The sequence below is a fragment of the Halyomorpha halys genome, unplaced genomic scaffold (assembly GCF_000696795.3).
Source record: "Halyomorpha halys isolate HHAL.00 unplaced genomic scaffold, Hhal_1.1 Scaffold480.1, whole genome shotgun sequence".
NCBI lineage: Eukaryota > Metazoa > Arthropoda > Insecta > Hemiptera > Pentatomidae > Halyomorpha > Halyomorpha halys.
Genome location: NW_027116427.1, coordinates 287,661 through 308,997, shown reverse-complemented (window position 1 = coordinate 308,997; position 21,337 = coordinate 287,661). Strand labels below are relative to the sequence as shown.

General features: G+C 31.7%; 1 protein-coding gene across 1 annotated transcript in view; it reads left to right on the top strand.

The window, feature by feature from the left end:
* Nucleotides 1–16,433, top strand: part of LOC106683391 (lipase member H) — a 25,210-nt gene extending 8,777 nt beyond the window's left edge. Inside the window, exons 2-4 of the mRNA XM_014424823.2 lie at nucleotides 9,955–10,204; nucleotides 13,902–14,054; nucleotides 15,804–16,433. Of these exons, the coding sequence (XP_014280309.1) occupies nucleotides 9,955–10,204; nucleotides 13,902–14,054; nucleotides 15,804–16,066 (666 nt within the window). The 3' untranslated portion in view covers nucleotides 16,067–16,433. The remainder of the gene's footprint in view (nucleotides 1–9,954; nucleotides 10,205–13,901; nucleotides 14,055–15,803) is intronic.
* The last annotated feature ends 4,904 nt before the right edge of the window (nucleotides 16,434–21,337 follow it).

The window sequence follows — 21,337 nt, the reverse complement described above, 5'->3', positions numbered from 1 at the left end:
TTTTAAAAAGAATAAAGTTGAGAAAAAGGATCAAAATTGTTTTTAAATAAACTAAACCACTCTCAAACAAATATATTAATAAAAAATAAATCTAATTCTTACAATGTTTATATCTTGTTTTTTAGTTAGCCCTGACTTAGCCCTACAAACGTTGGTTAACAATAAATAGTTTTCTTTTACTATTTTGATAGCTTTATTGACCCCCACACGGACTATCTTTCTACAATCTACTTCATACGGTCGACTATCTTCTTCCAAAAGAAAATAATATCTTCAAAAGAAAAATGTATACATCAGAAAATATCATTCATACAGTTAATTTCAAATCAGATACAAAAAATTTCAACCAGCATTATACTGAAATTTTAAACTTTAAATTTAAATTTAATTTTAATTTATGATCATAAAGTTTTTTTTTTTTATTTCATTAGGATAGATAATATATAATTAAATTTTATAGGTTTTAAATACTAATATGAATAAATAAATAAACTAGAGTAAAATTGAAAATATAATGAGAATATGGCAGACCTGGGATGTTGTGGTAGGTTACTCAATGTAGTTTTGAAATAGTGATCAGGTGAAATAGAAATTGTTAACTAATTATTGTAATAAGTATAACTACGAAAATAATATGTAACTTAGCACATTATAGTGAAAATTACATTATGAGTGCATATTGTTTCCTAATTTAAGAAGTTTTACAGGTAATTGACTAATGAAAATACTGATAAAGGCATGATGGCCTGCAATATAGTGATAAGTAATGTTTGGCTGTGATAGTGTAATAAGATCCTTGGAAATGGCCGGAATGGCTGAAACGTAGGAGTGTAAAGATAATAAAGAAGTGTTGCGTCTATATGGGTGTTCTTGTTGTAATTCATGTAATTTTATTTTTTATTGTATATTATTTTCAAATGGGTTACATAAATTATCAGTTCTACTTCTAGTACGGAAGCCATTGCACAGTAGGACTATGGCAGAAATAGTCAAATTTTTTTTTCTTTTATTTATCGCTATTTACAACCGTATTTACACACTATCCCATTAAGAAATTTTATATAAAATTAAAATGGAGTAATACAAATGTTTAGAGAAACTACCCATTGGTAGCACTCAAAGGTTTTACATTATCAGGTTTCGTGGCCATCTTCTTTTCAGGCGCCTCGAAGGATTGTCAGGAATGGAAGAGGAAGTAAGGTTAGTAACTAGTAGGTTTGGGTGGTTAGGGAGTTTATAATGGAAGGAATGATTTCTGGTTCGGGCTAGATCGGTTACTTATGGAACATTAAGGTCTTTATGTATTTCTATTCGAGACAACTTAAGGAGCATTGAGGATTTTACGAAGGATTTTGGATTGTAAGGATTGGATACGAGAGGAATTCGAAGGTTTAGTTGAGCCCCAAAGCTCAATTCCGTTTGTCTAGATTGGCCTTATTACAGTCATGTAGATCAGTCTTTTGTAATGAATTTATGCGTATCATTCAGTTTGAAATTTGAAATTAAATTAGTCTTGTATGTTTCAATATTACTATTACATTATTATTCAGAAAGATAATATATTTCATGTATAAGTGAATGGAAAATTTTGAAACTAAACATTTACTGATACAATATTTTGCCTTTGCATCGCAGATACAACACGATAACAGACAAAAGACACAGCTATAACTGTGTAAAGCAATTTGAAATTTGAAATTATCAAACGTTCAATAAGATAACAAATTAGCAGGTATCTTCTTCATGATCCTAATCAGTGTTTTTAAATTTTAATCTCATTGAACGTGTTTTAATTTCAATTTCTATATTTTATAGCTGTATCTTTTGTCAGTTATCGTGTTGTATCTTTGGAGCAAAGTCAAAATATTCTATTAGCAAGATTTTTTTTTAAGTTGTTACGGTTGCCATGGTGAAATAAAAACACTGGCTAGATCTGCGTAGACAAGAGGTGTTACGGTTGCCATGGTGAAATAAAAACACTGGCTAGATCTGCGTAGACAAGAGGTGTTACGGTTGCCATGGTGAAAACAAAACACGAGCGATATGTTTTTGACGAGTGGGTTTTGGTTTTTGTGGAGGTGACAGTTTGATTTTGGAACACGTTACGATTGTTCAATGTGAAGTGGTAATAGTTTAAAGCCCTCTGTCTTTACTGTTTGAACCGGAATATCACCATATGAGAAATGTTGTCATATATGTTTTGTTTTTCAAAATTATGGTGTTTTACTTCAATGGACGGTTATTAACATTAGAAGTGGGAATATAATGCAGTGACGTTTCTTCAGCATGCCCTTGATAAGAGAATAATAATGTAAATATAGTTATTAAGATTAAGCATTAAGTTAAGGTTTGTCAACCTATAAGTTTTAATTGTTTTATTAATTGATAAGAATTTTTTTTTCCCTTTTCATTCTCTGTATATATATTTCTTAGTATTATTAAACTTTTGTACATATAGTTCTGCTGTTCTTTCTCTGCTTTCAACTTGTTAATTCACTCATGTTAGTTTTGTTGTTCACGGAATATTACGGTAATTCAACAGGTGGGTAGGTAACACCCCTAGGTTTTCTCTTATCTACATGTAAAGGTATTCGCCAGTGGTCATAATTCAACAATTGTTTATATTGTGTATATAGTTAGGGTTTTCGTTATTTCCAAGAGAAAAAAAATAACGTGGTGGCTAAGGAGTAATTCTTTATTGTTTTATCTTTTTTTTCCTTTTGCGATTATATTTATTTATTTTTTATTATTTTCCTTTTACTCACCCCCTTCTCCACTGAGCGTGGGCAACTATAAACGATAAACATATAACTAAGGATACGTCAAAATTTGCGGTTATAAAATGTCCAAAAATATCTAAGAGAAAATGGGACGTCACTAAATAGAAATACAAAATGATCAATTGATGTCAATCGAAATTAAAAATTATTTTCTACTTTAGATATGAAACTATAAGATACGCTACTTTAGTGTAAAATATAATTTTATATTAATAAAAAAGGCATAGTGAACCCGAATGTTCGATGCCGATACTATCGTTCTCCACATACATTTGTTCAGTGAAGTCTCTCCAAACCCAAATCTACTAAATCAATCTTAACGCAATCCTCCCATCTACGTTTACCCGCCGGCTTAGTGTTTATTAACATTTTTGGATCTGTTCTTTACTACCATCAACTTTACAGCCCGTCTTGTTCGGCACAATGCTATAAACTGAATTATATTTACCGGACGCAGTTTCCACAATTCTCCGTTGTGTAGCCTTCTAAATTCTCTGGTTAACTCATTCTTTCTTTACTCTTCTTTATAATTATCATTCGTAATTCTTATTTTCAAATATGAGGCGCTATTCCTCCCTTAGTGTAGGAGGCCACGTTTCGCTTCCGTAAAGATATGTGGTAAGGATAATAGTTTTATAAATTCTAACTTTTACGTTTTTGGACAGAATGTGCGAGCTAAGCAATTTCGTAAACCCATGACTTCCTGCCCCACAGTATCCGTTAATAATACCCCACTTACTCCTTTAGAACAGATCCGCTACCTTGGACTACATCTGAACATGGAATCCTCACCTTCGAATTTCTTTCGTATCCAATCTTTACAGTCACAAATCCTTAATGCTCCTTACTTTGACACAAATCAAGTCATCCATCAGGGCCTCAATGTTTCATATGTTGCCGATTTGGCCAGAACCAGATATCAATCCTTCCATGATGAACTTCCCAACCACCCAAACCCTTGTTTCTAACCTGGCCTCTCCTTCATTACCTGAGAATCCTCGTAGGCGTGAGAAAAAATAATTTTCACTTATAATCATACTTTAAGACGATCCTTGCATGTTTCAAAACAGCTATCTTAATTATTCATGACTTATATACTTCCTCTTACTATAGGTCATATATAGGTAAGTGAAATTTGATAATTTCCATAACAATAGTGGAAAAAAAAATATCGAATCCTTTCTTATTTTATATTTAAAAAAAAAAATTAAATCTGTTCTACTCAGGGTCAGGAGTGGAAGTATACTGTTGCTAGACCAACCGTTGTGCAAGTAGGTGGATTCGGTTAGAATCGTCCTCGACTGATTTTTACCTAATTCCAGGGTACCCACTTGATGAGGCTGAGTGGACCCCCCCAGAGGGCTCTCGAACCCACAGGGTTGACTCACAGTGAAACAAAATAATTATTTGCCACAGCCGAATTCGAACCAAATTTAATAACACAGTGGCTTACCACTGAGCTACCTACTCCTACATATTTTTAATTCATCCATTCTTTATAACAAACTACTGACCAGAATAAATGATTATTAATTTTTTTTTCAAATAAACGAAATTAGAGGTATTTCACAATTTTGATCGAAAATTTGTTTTTCTATTACTATTAAACGGTTTTTTAAGGACATCTTGAGCTGTAAAAATTCACTTTGCAGGGCTGCCTTGATTGAAACAAGGATGTCAATTGAATTTCTATTGTAAATTTTCTACTAGTTTCCCCCCTCACTAATCATTTAACCCCTGTTATTGAGGAAGATAAAATTTTAGAACTTAATAATAGTATTTTCAAAATATGCTCTTCTCATGTGGTCCGGGTGCGATAACAAAAAAAACTGAAATAGTGATAACTATTTTAAAGAGCCAACGTTTCGCTCCACTTTGCACGGCTTCGTCAGAGCAGTTTTGACAGAATTCAAAATCCCAAGTGATTCATTAAAATAGTTATTACTATTTGAGTTTTTTTTTTTTACCGCACTCGAACCATATTCCATTTAATATTGACTTTTAATCTTCAATAAAAATGTTCACAAATTAATAATAAGAACTGGATAATACACAAAAGAGTCGAAACGTTGTTTAGGTGTAAAAAAGGAATAAAGAAGTGCATTGTATTTCGTACCCTAACCTACAAATGAATATTTTTCAAATACTAATTTTATTTAAAGAAGTGATTTTTTTTTTGTATCCTTTATTAAAATAGAATTAGTGCTTCATACATATATAATAAATAAAATGTATTATATATACTTTACTAAGTGTTCTCCCTTTGATTGCCTTGTGGTATCATGAGGTGTTGATATGAGTCCAGCTAAGGTGGTGTAGTCTAGCTATAGCCTAAGGATCCATAGCTATGCCATGGATTTAATGGAACGTGAAGAGACTGGTAAAATGCTTGAAACAAGGATTTTCAGCCCTGAAAAGTGGGGCGAAACGTTCGTTAACAATAAATAGTTTTCTCTACTATTTTGGCACCTTTATTGATCGCCATCTGGACTATCTTCCTACAATATATTCCCTTTTAAATATAAAGACAACAGGATGAAATTAATTAATTAAATATTAAAAAGGCTATTTTATTTAATGGCCATAGTGATCTTGAAATATGTTAATAGCAAGTAAAAATGCACAATAAATAGATTATATTAAACACATTATTAATAATTTATGAACATGGATAATTACTTAGTCCAGCGGAACTGATATTAATAATTTATGAACATGGATAATTACTTAGTCTAGCGGAACTGATATCATCATTATGTGCATTTCATTATTAACATAAACAGTTTTGAATTACTCTCAACTTTTATTCTCAAAAGCTCTCCAACGTTTCGGCCCTCAGGCCATTTTCAAGAAGACAACCTTAACTATTGATGTCTTGTTTCTTAAAATCTTATTTGCAGGCAAATTGCCCATGTCACTTTTTATATCCTAAATTTAAAAACTTTTTTACACAAATAATCTCCTCTTTTTCACTTATAATCATCATTTATAACAGAATTAATTAATTCTGTTATAAATGATGATTATAAGTGAAAAAGAGGAGATTATTTGTGTAAAAAAGTTTTTAAATTTAGGATATGAAAAGTTATAAGTGTTAAAGCCAACTCAAATTGACTATGTCTTTTTGTTGGAAGGCTTTAAAATGAACAAAAAAACAAACAGGCTCGGATTAAACATTTATTTGGTTCAATTTAAACATGGTAAAAAAAAAAAGAAACTAAAAACTAACATAAACAAAATATACAAGTAAAAATAAAAAGGCCTTTCAGATAAAAATAAAATAGTTAGATGAATAAATGAAAATTACAATAAAACTAATTTACACAAAAAAAAGAAATTAATATATAAAATAAATACTGCTCGACGAAACGTTTGCTCCAATCCGATAGATCCGAGGAAGAGTGCTGCCGAGATAGGTCGCAGCTCTTGTTGCTAAATAAATCGCTGCAATTGTCCAGAGTTGGTGTAGTGGCTCATTGATGGTCCGAATTTCCAACAGTCGTATTGTATTAGGCGAGCCGACAAAATGAACGCAGACAGGGCTGGTTACACACATTCCTTGGGTTCAGGGGTTGGCCACTAATTACTTAATTAATTGGAACTCATATTAAAATCAAAACACAGAAGTGATCTGGTTCCGAACTGTTATGACGACGAGTACACTCAAAGAATGTCAAATAAAATAATATCAACCAAACACAGACAGGGCTGCTAATGACGCTACCAGGGCCACTAATTAGTCGGAACTGCTCTATTAAAGTCGAAACACAGAAAAGGTCTGGTTTCGAACTGAAGTGACGACTAAAACACTCAACAAATGTCCAAACTATTAAACTACATTTACATGTACATTAACGCAGACAGGGCTGCTGAGGACGCTATCAGGGCCACTAATTAGCCGGAACTGCTCTGAAAAAACTAAGATGGTCGGTCCGTTGCTAGGTGACGCTTCTTAGCAACAATTATCACCCCTAGCAACTGCCTTTATTACTCATTATTACAAACAAATATAATTACACATTTTTCTTTTTAAATAACTAAATCCAATTAAAATAAAACTAAATATAACAAAATTAAATACTAATAAAACTCGAATACTATTTACAATTATTTACAAGGTAATTATATATTATGGCGTTAACAATATGTGACATGGGCAATTAGCCTGAAAATAAGATTTTAAAAAACAAGACATCAATAGTTAAGGTTGTCTCCTTGAAAATCGCTTGAGGACCGAAACGTTGGATAGAATAAAAGTTGAGAGTAATTTGGATCAAAACTGTGTATGTTAATAATGAAATAAACAACTCTCAAACAATAATTATAATTAATCATTAATCTAATTATGTGCATTGTTTATCGAAGTTGAGATCAACTATTCTAAAGGTTAACCGAAAATATTGTAAACCAAAGAATTTTCAAATCTCACCTATTGGAAGTTCTCTTAAGTTAAAAAAAAAGAAAAGATTTTTGTTGTTCTCTTCTATTAATTTAAACTAAACTACCGAGCAGTTCCCGATGAAAGTACAGGACTTAGTAGTTCGGAAGTTTGAAGAAGAAAAATTTTCAGATGATTTCGGAAGTTAAAACTGCTCTGAGTTATGAATACATGAACAATATGTTAATACTGAATCGAGGTAAGTTTAAAACTGCTCTGAGTTATGAATACATGAACAATATGTTAATACTGAATCGAGGTAAGTTTAAAATATAATGATAATAATAATGAACCCGAAGGTTCGATGCCGATACCAATCGCTCTCTACATACATCCTTCCAGCAATGCCCCTCCAAACCCAATGCTACTAAATCAGTTTTAACGCAATCCTCCCATCTACGTTTCGGTCTACCCCTCGGACGTTTACCCGTTAGTTCAGTATTTATTAACATTTTAGGGATCCGCTCGTTACTAAGACCCACAACCTTACACACCCATCTTATACGCCACAATAACCTGAATTATATTTACCTTGTGCAGTTCCCTCAATTAAGTGTTGAGTATCCTACCAAATTCTCCCGTTAATTCATCCTTTTTCAATTCGAATATTTGACGTAATACTTTATTTTCGAAAACCTTAAGGAGCAGTTTATCCTTTAGTGTAAGAGAATTTCAAGACTTAGTTTCTCACTGGAGTTTATTGACCCGGTTGTATTCAGTGGTATCTTCCACCCAAAAATAAAGAATCTTAAATAGGAGTTAATTATTAAATGTTGGGAAAATTCTTGATTAATTAAAACACGGAGAACGCAAATATTCATATAGAATCTTAAATAAGAGTTGAATATTCAATCCAAAGGTTGGGAAAAATTCTTGATTAATTAAAACACAGAGAACGCAAATATTCACCTCTTGGCCGTTCTAAAACAATGCAAACCTTAAGCAAACGTGAAAAGCTGTACTTTGATTTGTGCCCAAAACCAACACGCGACGGGTTGGCCATAAATTAAAGACAACTTGTACCAACGAACCCAAATAACCTATCTCAACGCTTGCGCATGCGCGAATTAGACCTTTTTTGGGTAAAAATGTAAAGGCGGATCCACATGTTGGCCGCTCGCCACGAATCGGCTTGTACAAATGCTTGGCAAACAAAGAGCGGACCATCCACATGTCAGTGTTATTCAGAGAGGCAAGCATGGCGGACGTACTAGTGGTTTCAGCCATTGCACTGGGATTATATTAATTTTATTACAAAAAAATGGAAATGAAAGGAAATTAAATATAAATAAATAAGATTAAATATAGCGGTGATATATTAAAGCGGTAAAGGGGATAAAATGATTATGATGATGATGAAATCTATATCTCAAAAACCACTCGACTTAATGTTTATTAACACTCAAATTAAAGCTAGTTTAATGTACTATAAAGAAGTTCAGGATGTTTACCTTCGTAGGAGTAATAGTTTTTATGATACTCCACAAAATGATGATTCTAGTCGGACAAAAACATTGATTTATGAAAAAATATATCTCAGAAAGTATTAGACGTACAGATGTCTGCCAGTACTCAAATTAAAGCTAATTACATGTACTATGAAGTAGTTTATGGCACGGTCGTACAAATCGCGGCTTAACATTAATCAAAGTTAAAAATAATGATAAATGTTCGAAATGCAACTCGATTGAAGACCCATTACATATTATACTAAATTGCAATAGATATGAAAAATACAGGATTAAATACCCCCTCATCCAAAACAATAGCGCTTTCCTCCGAGGGCTGGCAGATATAGATAGGGCTACTATTCAGGCGCTGTGCAAATTTATTGCAGAATCTAAATTAGATTTTTAAAATTAAATAAATAATAACAAATTAAATTAAATAATAAAAATTAATAATAACAATTTACATCCTCAGTTCCATTCTTTTATAATATAACAACAGGGGCAGTGTAGGACTCCAACGGGAGTCTTGGGTCGACGCAAGAAAAGGAAAAAAAAAAAGTAGTTTATGGCATCTTCGTAGGAATTTTATGATATTTGACAAAATTTTATTCGAACAACTATAAATTAACAATTTGTAAATTTATTTTGTCTAATATCATAAAAACTACTACTCCTACGATTATAAACGTTATAAACTATTTCATAGTAAATTTAACTAGCTTTAATTTGTTTTTTACGTTTTGAAACAGCCGCCATTATTTATTCCCCCTACCTATACTTGGCAGGATTATCATTTTGGACTAGTAATTATACATAGTTTTTATTAAAGTAATCAAAAATTGGGGTGAGATAAGTGGCTTTTTTTCCTCCTGGCCTCTTGTCCTAGGAACTCCTGCCCCCATCACCAAGGATTTTTTTTTATGAACTCCCGGTCTAGATCCACCTTGTTTGACAAAAGCAGGGCCATATCGGGAAGGGTGTGACTGAAGTCGCGTAAGGACGGTCTTAGGAAGAGCATCCTTTTAGGTTGCGTTTCTCCTTAGCTGTCCCCCTGGACATTGGAGGAGGAGCAACCAACGTCTACTCTAGGTAAAGCTGCTACATCCCACTCTGGGCCCCTTTTCTTCATCTTATTATAAGTGCTTATGTTTTAAATTACTAAAATGTTATATAATTTTACAAAAAGGATATTAAATACAATTTTTTTTTTTACTGCCTCTAAAGATTATTGAGTTTATAAAACACCACGCATCATATTTATTAGACATTTCTTAATTGTTTGCAGGCTTACTCTAAAATAGGGAACAGGAACATCATAGCAGTCGAATGGGGGAAACTAGCCGCAGCTCCATTTTATATCTCGGCATCCAAGAACACGTACCCAGTCGGCAAGATCCTCGCCAAGTTCCTCAGGAGTATGATTAAACACAAAAGTCACTCGATGTACCTCACCGAGTTCATCGGGTTCAGCCTCGGTGCCCACGTTGCAGGAGTGGCTTCAAACTTTCTTCGTCACAAGCCAAGGAGAATTATAGGTATTACTCGACAGACAGATTGCTTATTATATGTTATAACTTAAGTGGATGAAGACACGAATTTAAATGTTTCTTAATACTAATATGCATGTTAATTTCATTACGTTTTTTTTAAATGTAATAAGTTTTAACATGCTAAATGTTATAAGAATAGGATTGTGATTAGCCCAATTTAAAGTCCATGTTATATGTTAAATGCAGAGGAGCTCCTAGCAGATTTTCTGGCCAACTTGTTTTGTAACTTTTCCTTCGAGAACATTCTAATTATTATTTTTATCCATTAATTTATTAGAGTTTTAAAAACATACAAAATAAAAACAACAAAAACCAAAAACGAAATATGAGCAACTAACCTATCAAAACAACAGACAAAATGGTATAGAGTTCAGTTGGTCTGTTGCCTCGTCATTCTCCATTTAGCTAGGCCATTAACAGACTCTCAACCGTGTTAAATGATATATAGTTTTAACATGTTAAATGTTTTAAGTATAGGAGTATGAGCAGTCAAATTTAAAGTCTATGTTAAATGCAGAGGAGCTCCTTGTGGATTTTCTGGGAAACTTGTTTTGTTACTTTTCCTTCCTGAACATTCTAAATATTATTTTTTCCATTACTTTATTAGAGTTATATAAAAAAGTACAATACAAATCAAACACGAAATACAAGCAATTAACCTACCAAAACGACAACAGACAAAATGTTGTGGAACTTGGTTGGTCTATTGTGTGACATCATTCTCCATTTAGCAGATCTATTGACAGACTATCTGTTAAAGTGTGACGTAAAAATTTATTTTTATTGTATACATGTTGGTCTGTGGTAAACGGTGAATATATCGATTGTATTTATCTAACCCTTATGTACCCTACTGTAGTCAGTCAGAAGTGCCACCAAGCCTTTATTGAGGATTGTGTCGTTTGTTCTCACTACAGTAAGAACGTTTTATGTTATTTAACCGTAACTAATAAAACAGTAAGAACAGTAAAAACATTTTATTTCTGCCCACCACCCCCGCGTTCAATACTGTCAATCATGTTAAATTTCATGCTGGATTTACACTTTTGCAACTTGCAGTAAATCCAAGACTTGTACAAATGCTTGGCAAACAAAAAGAAAGCAACAAACGCAGGTATCACCGTGGATTAATAAGTGGAGAAGATGTTCAGGGAGTGCAGTCAACAAAAAAAAACACTGACAGTTCTAAAATAATGCCAACTGATAACCAAGTATGGATGCAGTACAAGTGCACTTTAATTTGTGCCCAAAAACCGACACCCGCAAATTCAGGCCAACTTGTACCAGCCATTCCAAATCACCCTCTATATAAAAATAAAATTGATAAATAACTAAAGGAGAAAAAAGGAAAAATGTAGATAGCTTCGAATCGGAAAAAATCAAGACCACTCAATCTCTCCGGGTTTGGGTTATGATCTTTAGTTTAACATGTTAAAGTGTGTTAAATGGAGAAATATTTCCTTCTTTTGGATGTTTTTATAACTTATAAAGCAATGAATGAAAATGAAAATAATAATGTAATGACAGTTGTGAATTAGCTCATCTTGATTCTCTTCCTTACAACCTAGAAGATCAACAAAGTACTCCACAACTTCCAGTTTTCACTCAATTTAGGCATGTTAAAATAAATTACATTAATCTAAACTTAGAAGTAAACTATAACATGAAATTTTGAAAGGAAAGATTATTAAATAAGTTGCTCAGAACATTAACATTTAACATGACTTTAAATAGGGCTGCTCACAATCCTATACTTATATATATATTTGAGAGCGCTCGTGTAGCATCTCCACCATTGTTCTTTGTCTAGTTGCAACTGAGAGCTGTTAGGAGGTAGTAGTTAATTTGTTTAATAAGTTATATATTTAATCTTATTTATTTATATTTAATTTCCTTTCTTTTGTAATAAAAATAATATAATTCCAGTGTAGTGGCTGAAACCACTTGTACGTCCGCCATGCTTGCCTCTCTGAATAACACTGACATGTGGATGGCCCGTTCTTTGTTTACCGAGCATTTGTACAAGCCTCCGATTCGTGGTGAGCAGCCAACATGTGGATCCGCTTTAAGATGTTACAGCAACTTTTTCGATATAATCGATTAGAAGTGTCACATTATAGAATCGATTTAATACATTTTTTTCGATTTTCTAAAATACAACTCTAATGATTTTTATTGAACTCGGTAGATCGATGTATAATTTAGCGGTCTTTAATAGCAGATAGATCTTATATTCATTGAAATATAACAGGTTTTATATGCCGAATTAAAAAAAAAAATCGTCCATATAAGAAACCTTTGGTTTTTTATATATATATAGTTGACCGTATAAGTTAAAATATGAAGAAGATGATCAGGGTTGCGGTAAAAAAAAGAACAAATATTTTTTAACTATTTAATGCCAGACGTTTCGCCCCACTTTGCAAGGCTTCATCAGGGCTAAAAAGATACAAAAATGACTAAGAACATTACAACCATAAGATACAAAAAGATAATCTTATTGTTGTAATGTTCTTAGTTGTTTTTGTATCTTTTTAGCCCAGATGAAGCCCAGCAAAGTGGGGCGAAACGTCGGCATTAAATAGTTAAAAAATATTTGTTCTTTTTTTACCGCAATCCTGACCATCTAATTCATACCTTTGGTTTTGTTTATTTCAAATTAATAATCAGTTATAATTGTTAGCAATAATAAATAATGGATTACTGGATTTGATATTCGTTATTCCCTATTCAAGAAATCCTATAATAGGAATTATTAAAGTAACCATATTCATTTATATTATTGGAAGTTAGTCACTTTAAGATTTATGACATGATTTTATCTGTTTTTTCTTTTTTTATTTTCCATATTCTGTTAAATGTTGTTGTATATTTTTTATTTGTTTTCCTTCTCTAATTTTTGAAAGGAATATGGTCCGGGTGCGGTAAAAAAAAACTCAAATAGTAGAATTATACTATTTTATTGAGCCAACGTTTCGCCCCACGTTGCAGGGCTTCATCAGGGCTAAAAAAGATACAAACACATAGTTACAAAAGGAAAAAAAGAGAAAAAAACATAAGTGTAAAATAACAGGGGTATAAAATGTAAAAAAGTAAGATATAATAAGAAAAATTAAAGAAAAGTTTAATTTTTCTTATTATATCTTACTTTTTTACATTTTATACCCCTGTTATTTTACACTTATGTTTTTTTTTTTCTCTTTTTTTCCTTTTGTAACTATGTGTTTGTATCTTTTTTAGCCCTGATGAAGCCCTGCAACGTGGGGCGAAACGTTGGCTCAATAAAATAGTATAATTCTACTATTTGAGTTTTTTTTTACCGCACCCGGACCATATTCCTTTCATCTTTACACACGGTCAATCAATAATCTTCCAGTTTCTCCAATTTTTATTTTAGTTATATTTTAAGTTCATTTTTATTTTTGAAATTTTGTATTATACTCTTAGGCACTAATGCCCCTCGTAAATGCCTGTAATATTATTCTAAAGGAATAAGTCCCAGAATAAATAAAGAATATTATTATTATTATATCTTTTGGTTAAAAATAATTTTCTTTATTTTAATCTATGCCAATGTTAAGGAGCTTAATATCAGAATAAACATTTGTTTTCTATTTTGTTCTGCCTTACGTGGAGAAAAAAAAATATTGGACAATATTTAAGTACAATTGAACTATTTCAGGGTTGGATCCTGCTGAGCCCCTTTTTGCCGACTCTCCTTTGGAATATTGTTTAGACAAGGATGATGCACCTCTTGTTGAAGTCATCCATACTTCAGGTGGATTCTTAGGTTTCAGGAGGCCTATCGGGCACAGAGATTTCTACCCCAATGGAGGTGAATCATTTTAACTAAATTTAGATAGGAAAAGTTATACAAAATATATTATGTAATAAAGTTATATAACAAGCACTGGCAGGACTTCAGAACTGTAATATACATTACATTATTAATAATTTCTTAATTTAATATGTTAGCCAGATCACAACTATCGATATTTATTGCTGGGAGCAACTTCTTTCTTTAGGGGGAGGAGGAGATGTATTATCGATACCATTGGGTCCTCCCATACTCCTCAATCAATTTAGGAAAATAACTTAAAAATTTGCTATAACTAGAAGTAAATGTAGATTAATTTCTATTAATGAATTGTTATGTAAAAATGTTTGAAAAGTATAATGGTAACAGTTTACCATTCTATGAGAATCAGTAAATAAATATGGCAGATTTTTATGGGTTTTTTTTATTACCCCCTTCTTGGTCATTTCTGACATACAGGAGGAAGAGAGGGAGAGATTATCAACAGGTAACCAACCTATTCTACTGTGGAGGGGTCAAGTTTTCATTTCATACCAACTTTATTCATTTCATTTCAGAGCCCCCGAAATAAACATAAACCCCCCCCCCACCCCTGTGGCTAGATTTGAACCAGTTGTTGCGAGTTTGTTGTACTGGATATGCACATTTGCCACTTCCCACAACTCTAAGACTTAAACAAATGCTTGATAAACAACATACTTCAGTTTCCACACGTTGGCTTTGTTATTTTGAATTTTCTTGGCTATAAAATTTGATTTACTTTAATCGCATTATTAAAAGAAACAAAATAAAGATAGGAGAAAAGAAACATAAATATCAACGAAATAGGTTATACATGACAAAAATGTATACCTTGAAAGTTTTGAGAGGCAGACCACCCTTTGTCTACTGGCAGTGGTAGCATTTTTTTCTTAGAACAAATGAAGAATCAAGACACCATAATTGGTTAGTTTTCTCAAACTAGGATTAAACAAATTTTTAAAAGTAGCCATTAATTCAGTTATGTGTAATTTTGTTCTTATTACTCTAGAACCTGCACTGAGATAGCGTCAATGTTTAATATTTTAAAACAAAATTCCCATATCTAGTTAATATTCAATTTATGTATTCTTCTATGATCTTCTCATTCAAATGGCTAAGTCTGGGAATGACAAAATAAATTTAGCAGTTCTTCTGAGATCCTCCAGGTCACCATACAGCTTGATCATCAAGTCAGTAGGTTCAGGCCATGTCTGCTTCTGTTTTTTCTCCATTAGGACAGGTTAGGAGAATGTGTTCGGTTGTCTGTTCTCTCCTTCCATATTCAAACAGAGGGCTAGGACCTTTAAATTTTGTATAGAGGTGAGCGTTGAGCCAGTTATGTTCAGTTCTTAAGTGAAATATCAGAACTTGCTCTTTTCTGGAAAGTTGGTAATATGGATCCTGAGGTTTGAAGTCCAGATGCTTATCACTCCACCTCTGGTGAACCGGCGCTTTAGGCTGAAAGGTGCAAAATAGGCTCCTAACATCTCTTATGATGGTTCGGAAAACAAGTTACCACGCAATACTTCCCAAATATGGCTCAATTTATTTATTTAAACCTTTTTATCATCAAAGCTATATTTTAGATCTGATAATAATAAAAACAGATGAAATCCTTATATTTATTTTAATAAATTTTAAATATTACAGTATAATGTTCAAAAATATTTTTAACCTTATCATATTTATTACAAGGCTTATTTGAATTTAAATTTTATACAAATACATATTTTTGTTGCTTTTTAGGACTTCATCCACAACCTGGTTGTCCTGGAGATATAGCAGGAATTTGTTCACACAGGAGGGGTTACCGGTATTTTGCAGACGCTGTAAAAAATAGAGGACGGGGGTTCAAAGCAACTAAATGTGATTCGATGAAGGACTACATCGATGGAAAATGTTCTGGAAATCCTAAACTCCTTATGTATAATAACAACTTTAATCCAGCTCTGAATGGATCATTTTATCTTGTCACAAATCCACAAAAACCATTTGGACGCATACAGTAAAATATTTTGGAACTTCCTAATGCAAATAATCCTAGAAAAACTATCTCTTCACTTGTTTGATTTCAATGTTTATAACAAAGAAGGGAGGATTTCACTAATTTATAAGAAATAAGGAAAAGAAAATGAATTGAAACAGTCTAAGTTGAACTAAACTTTCAAGAAAAATTCTAGAGAAAGTCATATTTAAAGAATATAAAAATTTTGCTTGAATATTTTCCTTAAAAATATTTTATCTTCAGCACAATAATTACAAAGTAGTAAAGAACCTCCGAAAGTTCTACAGATTTATCAGTAACATATTCAAATAAACTTTATTTATTACAGAATGGAAACATGTAAATAAAATCAAAATAGTTTTATATGTAGATATCATAAAAAATGATAATTTTCATAAGTTGTAAGTATTAGAATCAAAATGTGTAAATACAATGTCAAATGAAAACTGTTTTTTATTGTTAAATAAAAATGTTTTTCCTGATCGTTTGCCATTTGTGTACTGTTGTTCTTAAATTAGTTTTAGGTATTTACATGAAAAAATAAATCACCAGTGTCACAAAATTTTTGAAAACTTGCGAGTGTTGCTATAGATTCAAAATGAAAGATGTTTGTCACAAATTCTGCAATCTCGGACAATCAAAAAAATTATGATTGGACATCAAAAATCAGTTTACACGATGTTAGTGGCTTCAACCATGGACTCTTGACCTATGTTACTGACATAGGACTGTTAAAATTTTCATCAGCCTTAACGCAGGCATATTGCTGATAACAATAACTAATAGTGAAAACGAAAATAAAATAGAACTAAGAAAAATTCATTTTTTAATTTTTCTTGTTCGATAACACTAGTGAACATATTTAAAATGTAATAATTTACTAGATTAATAATTTATTATACTGATTGTTTGAGAGTCGTTTATTTTATTACTAACACAAACCTCAAATGATCTACTTTTTCTCTCAACTATTTATTTTAAAATATCTCCAACATTTCGGTCCTTAGGCCATTCTCAAGGAGACGACAACCTTAATCATTGATGTCATAATTCCTTAAAATGTCTCTTTTGCAGGCTAATTTCCCATGTCTTATTAACTTCATAATTTCAATACAAAACTATTCCACAAAAAATTGTCTTTCTTTAACCTCATTAACAACATTAATGATTATGGCTGTCATTTGAAGTTTGCGTTAATAATGTAATAATTTTTTTATTATAATTTTGTTTAAATAATTTTTTAAGTTAATATTTAATTGTGAATTAATTCGGGAAAAGATGGTTGTAGGGGGAGGGAGAGGAAAAAGGGTGGTCAGGAGTGAAGAACAATTATAAGTGATATTTATTTACTTATGTCAACGATTCAGCCTGCATTTCAGGCCTTCTTCAAGGCTAAGTACACACAAGATAACAATGTTTAAATAAAAATAAAATAGTACAACAATAAAAATATAATAACAAATATAAAATAAGACAAAATAAAAACAAAGAAAATCAGAACATATCACTGCAAACTAATACCACTTTCAAAAATTTTACAAAAAAAACATTAAAAATTAAAAAAAGGAAACATACAGTGCATCCACCATTTACCTTGCACTGTTTTTTCATATTTTCCTGCATACTCAACCTCTATAAGGGTAATTTTAGCAATGTTTTTATATTTTTTAGCTTTACAAGGGTGCTGTGAACTTTTTTTAGCCCAATAAGGGTGCCATGGAATTTTTTCTAGCCCATAAAAGGTGTAGCAAAAAAGGTTTTGGAACCGCCTAATACATGATGTACATGATATAATGAGAAGCATATTTTAGTAAAATTTAAAAAAAATAAAGAAGTTATATAAGCCAAAAGTGGGTAAGTAGTAAAACTGAAAATAATAAGTAATGGTGAACAGAAGTAAATTAAGAATGTAAGGAAATTTAAATATTACAGTATCAACCACCAATACCAAAATACTAAACCTGCTTTCATCGCCTGATTACATTTTTCCATAAACTGAGAGACTTATTTAAATATTCTCTTGCAAAAGCAAGATGGCTTTTGCTGTTTATGAAACAAATCAATGATTTCTTTAGAGGTTTCCTTCCATGAAAATCTTTTAAGTTTACACAATACATGATTGGCTAGTCAATAACTCATTATAAAGACCATATTGGACAGGTCTCAAGAAATTATTCCATAGTTCTTTAGAGCAGTGGTTTACAAACTTTTTTTGCCACGGTACCCTTATTGAGCTAAAAGAATTTCGCAGCAGCCTTTTCAAGATAGAAAAAATATAAAAATGTTGCAACAATGATCCTTAGGGCGGTCTGGAGAATAAAAAAACAAATGCTGCAATGCTCTGTATATTTCCTATTTTAATTTAATTTTTTGTTGTGATATTTGGTCAAGTGGCATTCACTTGCAGCACTCCTAGCATAAGCTTTGGGGCCTGCAGCTTTAGAAATTTATTCTTTATTTTTCTTTAGTTTCTGGAGTTTAAACCTTTAGAACATCATTTTTTGCTAACCATTTTTAGTTATTCCATCTTCCTCATACTTCTTAAAAACATGTCTTAAAGTGAAAAAATCATCAATCCCAAATTAACAAAACCTTCACTTTAATAACTCAGTGATTGATTTGAAACATTTATAAGCCCTCTGAAATACTAGTTAATAATTAAAAACTAAATAAGTAATTAAATCAATAAACCTTTGTTTTGCTTTTTTTTAATAATATGATAATCATTTAACTTCCTCAGTGAATTAATTAGAATTCCCTATTAAAAAATTTGATGAGACTGGCAACAAATGTTTCTTTTGGACCCCAGAACATTGAGCAGGTTCCAGACTTTTATCACCTGGAATAAGTGGTAACCTGCAACGTCACTTCTATTGAAGTCAGAAGAAGAACATTGGCTGCTATTTTGGACTCTGTTAGCACCTCTCCAGTAATCTGGTGACAAAGCGAACTAAATCATCATTTATAAGACTCTTATCGGGCTTGTACTATGTTATGGCTAGGCGACGAGGAGTATATCTAAAGTATAAGACCAACTCCTCATATTTGAATGGAAGGTGTTGTGCTGAGTTATCTCCTGTTCGGTCAAGCTTTGAAGGCTCAAATGGGCAGGAAACCTCTCCTGAATGGCTGACGATCCTCCAAGAGGATTCTGACCGAGCCCCTTTTAATTCATTGCTGAGTTTGGAGGCCTGTGGTGGGTTAATTGAATGGCAAATTATATCACATGATATTTGAATGTGCTGGACTGAAAGATAGTGGAATAGAACAGGTCGCCGTTGAAGGAGCAAGCCCGAACCCTCATAGGCTGTAATCCCATGAAGAAGAATGACTTAAATTTAAAAAAAAGAAAAGAGAGTGAAAATAGCATATATTTTCAAATCTTACATAATTCATCAAAAATAAATTAATTCAAATCTGCTCCAACAATATTTAAGAGATACAAAAAGCCAGATCAACGTTATCGTCAAATGCAGCGATGAACCTATATAAGTCTTTGTTGGAAAGATATTCAGCTATTTTACTTACACAGTCTGGGTTTAATATAATTTCTGAATTCAAACCATATTTACTATAATTAAAAATTTGAAAAGAATTTAATTTGTTCAACAAAAATATTCTTTCCAAATATAAATCTATTCTATAGAACATAAAATCCCAGTAAATAGGAAAATCTGTCAATAACTGTTCATCTTTTTCTCTGAATCTGTCATATAATGTCTTAACTCTTTCAGGTTTTTCTAGAATAAAATCATACAGAGATAGGACATCATTAGCCTTTTCTGTTTTCATTTGCACAATTTCACAAATGCAGTCTTCTAGAAACAAAGACAACAAACGGTAGTTAATACATTCAGAGTATGTATCTAAATTAATAAATTTCTTATAGTCATTAAAATATTTAATAAGAGTGTGTTTGATCAGTAATCTTGCGCATTCTTCATGAGCACTAACAGCTATTGCCAGTGGGGTAGGATACCGAAGTAACGGTGAGGTGGTCTTAACATTTATGTCAGCACCATAATCTAACAACTCTTTAATTACATCTAAATTATCAGAGTTAATGGCTGGGGTCAGAGCTGTAGTGCCTTGAATACTTCTAGCATTAGGATCTGCTCCATTCTCTAAAAGTTCAATAATTACACCCAAATCTTTTCTTTGGGAAACTGCATGCAGTAAAGGTGTCCTTCCATTGTAATCTTTCGCTTCAATGTCTGCTCCATGCAACAAAAGTTCTTTTACTATTTGAGCATTTGGTGCATAATGAAGTAAAGTGGTCACACCACACCAATCCTTAACTACAAAATTAGCATCTGCTCCAGCACATAAAAAACTCTTAACTTGATTATAATCACCTTGACTTACAGCTTTCAGTAATTTTTCATGAAACTCGTCATACATTTCAAAAAATATATAGAAAACATGAGTATAAAATTTGTACCAAAACGAAAAAAAAAATGTTTTTTTTTTTATTACTCTAATAGAAAATAGACAATTTAGTTAGTTATTCTAACTTAAAATAGAGAACAAAAAACTACATACTGATCGCTTTTGTTTTGATGCTAAATAAGAAAACTATAAATGACATAACCGATAAAATATGACACAACTGATCACAGAACAAAATAATAACATAGAAATAAATCGATATTTATGATATTTACCTCTTTGTACGAACAAGGAAAATTGATTTTCAATGATACAATTCAAGTTTTTATTGTTTTATTTATTACTGTGATTGAACATTGGGCCAGTTAATTTATTCATTCAGGTCTCCGGTTAATTTTTTTTTAATGAAGATATCATATTACTTTACTATTTCATACATGTAGCTAAAACAACGACAATTTCGGTGAGAGAATAACTTTCAACTGGTGTAGAAAATTGAGTAATTACGATCTACGGTAACTAGAGAAAAAAAAATTAATGAAAAAATAAAGACGAGTAATGCTAGTTAGTTTTTAATAAAAGGAAGGGGGTCCGGGTGCGGTCAAAGAAAAACTCAAATAATGATTAAACTATTTGTATTGAGTCAACTTTTCGTCCCACGTTGCAGGGCTAAAAAAGATACAAACACTTAAATGATGTAAACATAAATGAATAAAGTAAATGAAAAATTAAAAAGATGCATGGTGAAACGAAAAAAATATATAAGAATAATAAAAGGTTATAGACTATTAATGAAAATGGAAATAATAACAGATGACTTTTTAGTTGCAAAATTACTTAACTCGCGCCTTCTGTGTAGAAACAAGTTAGAATTTATAAAACTACA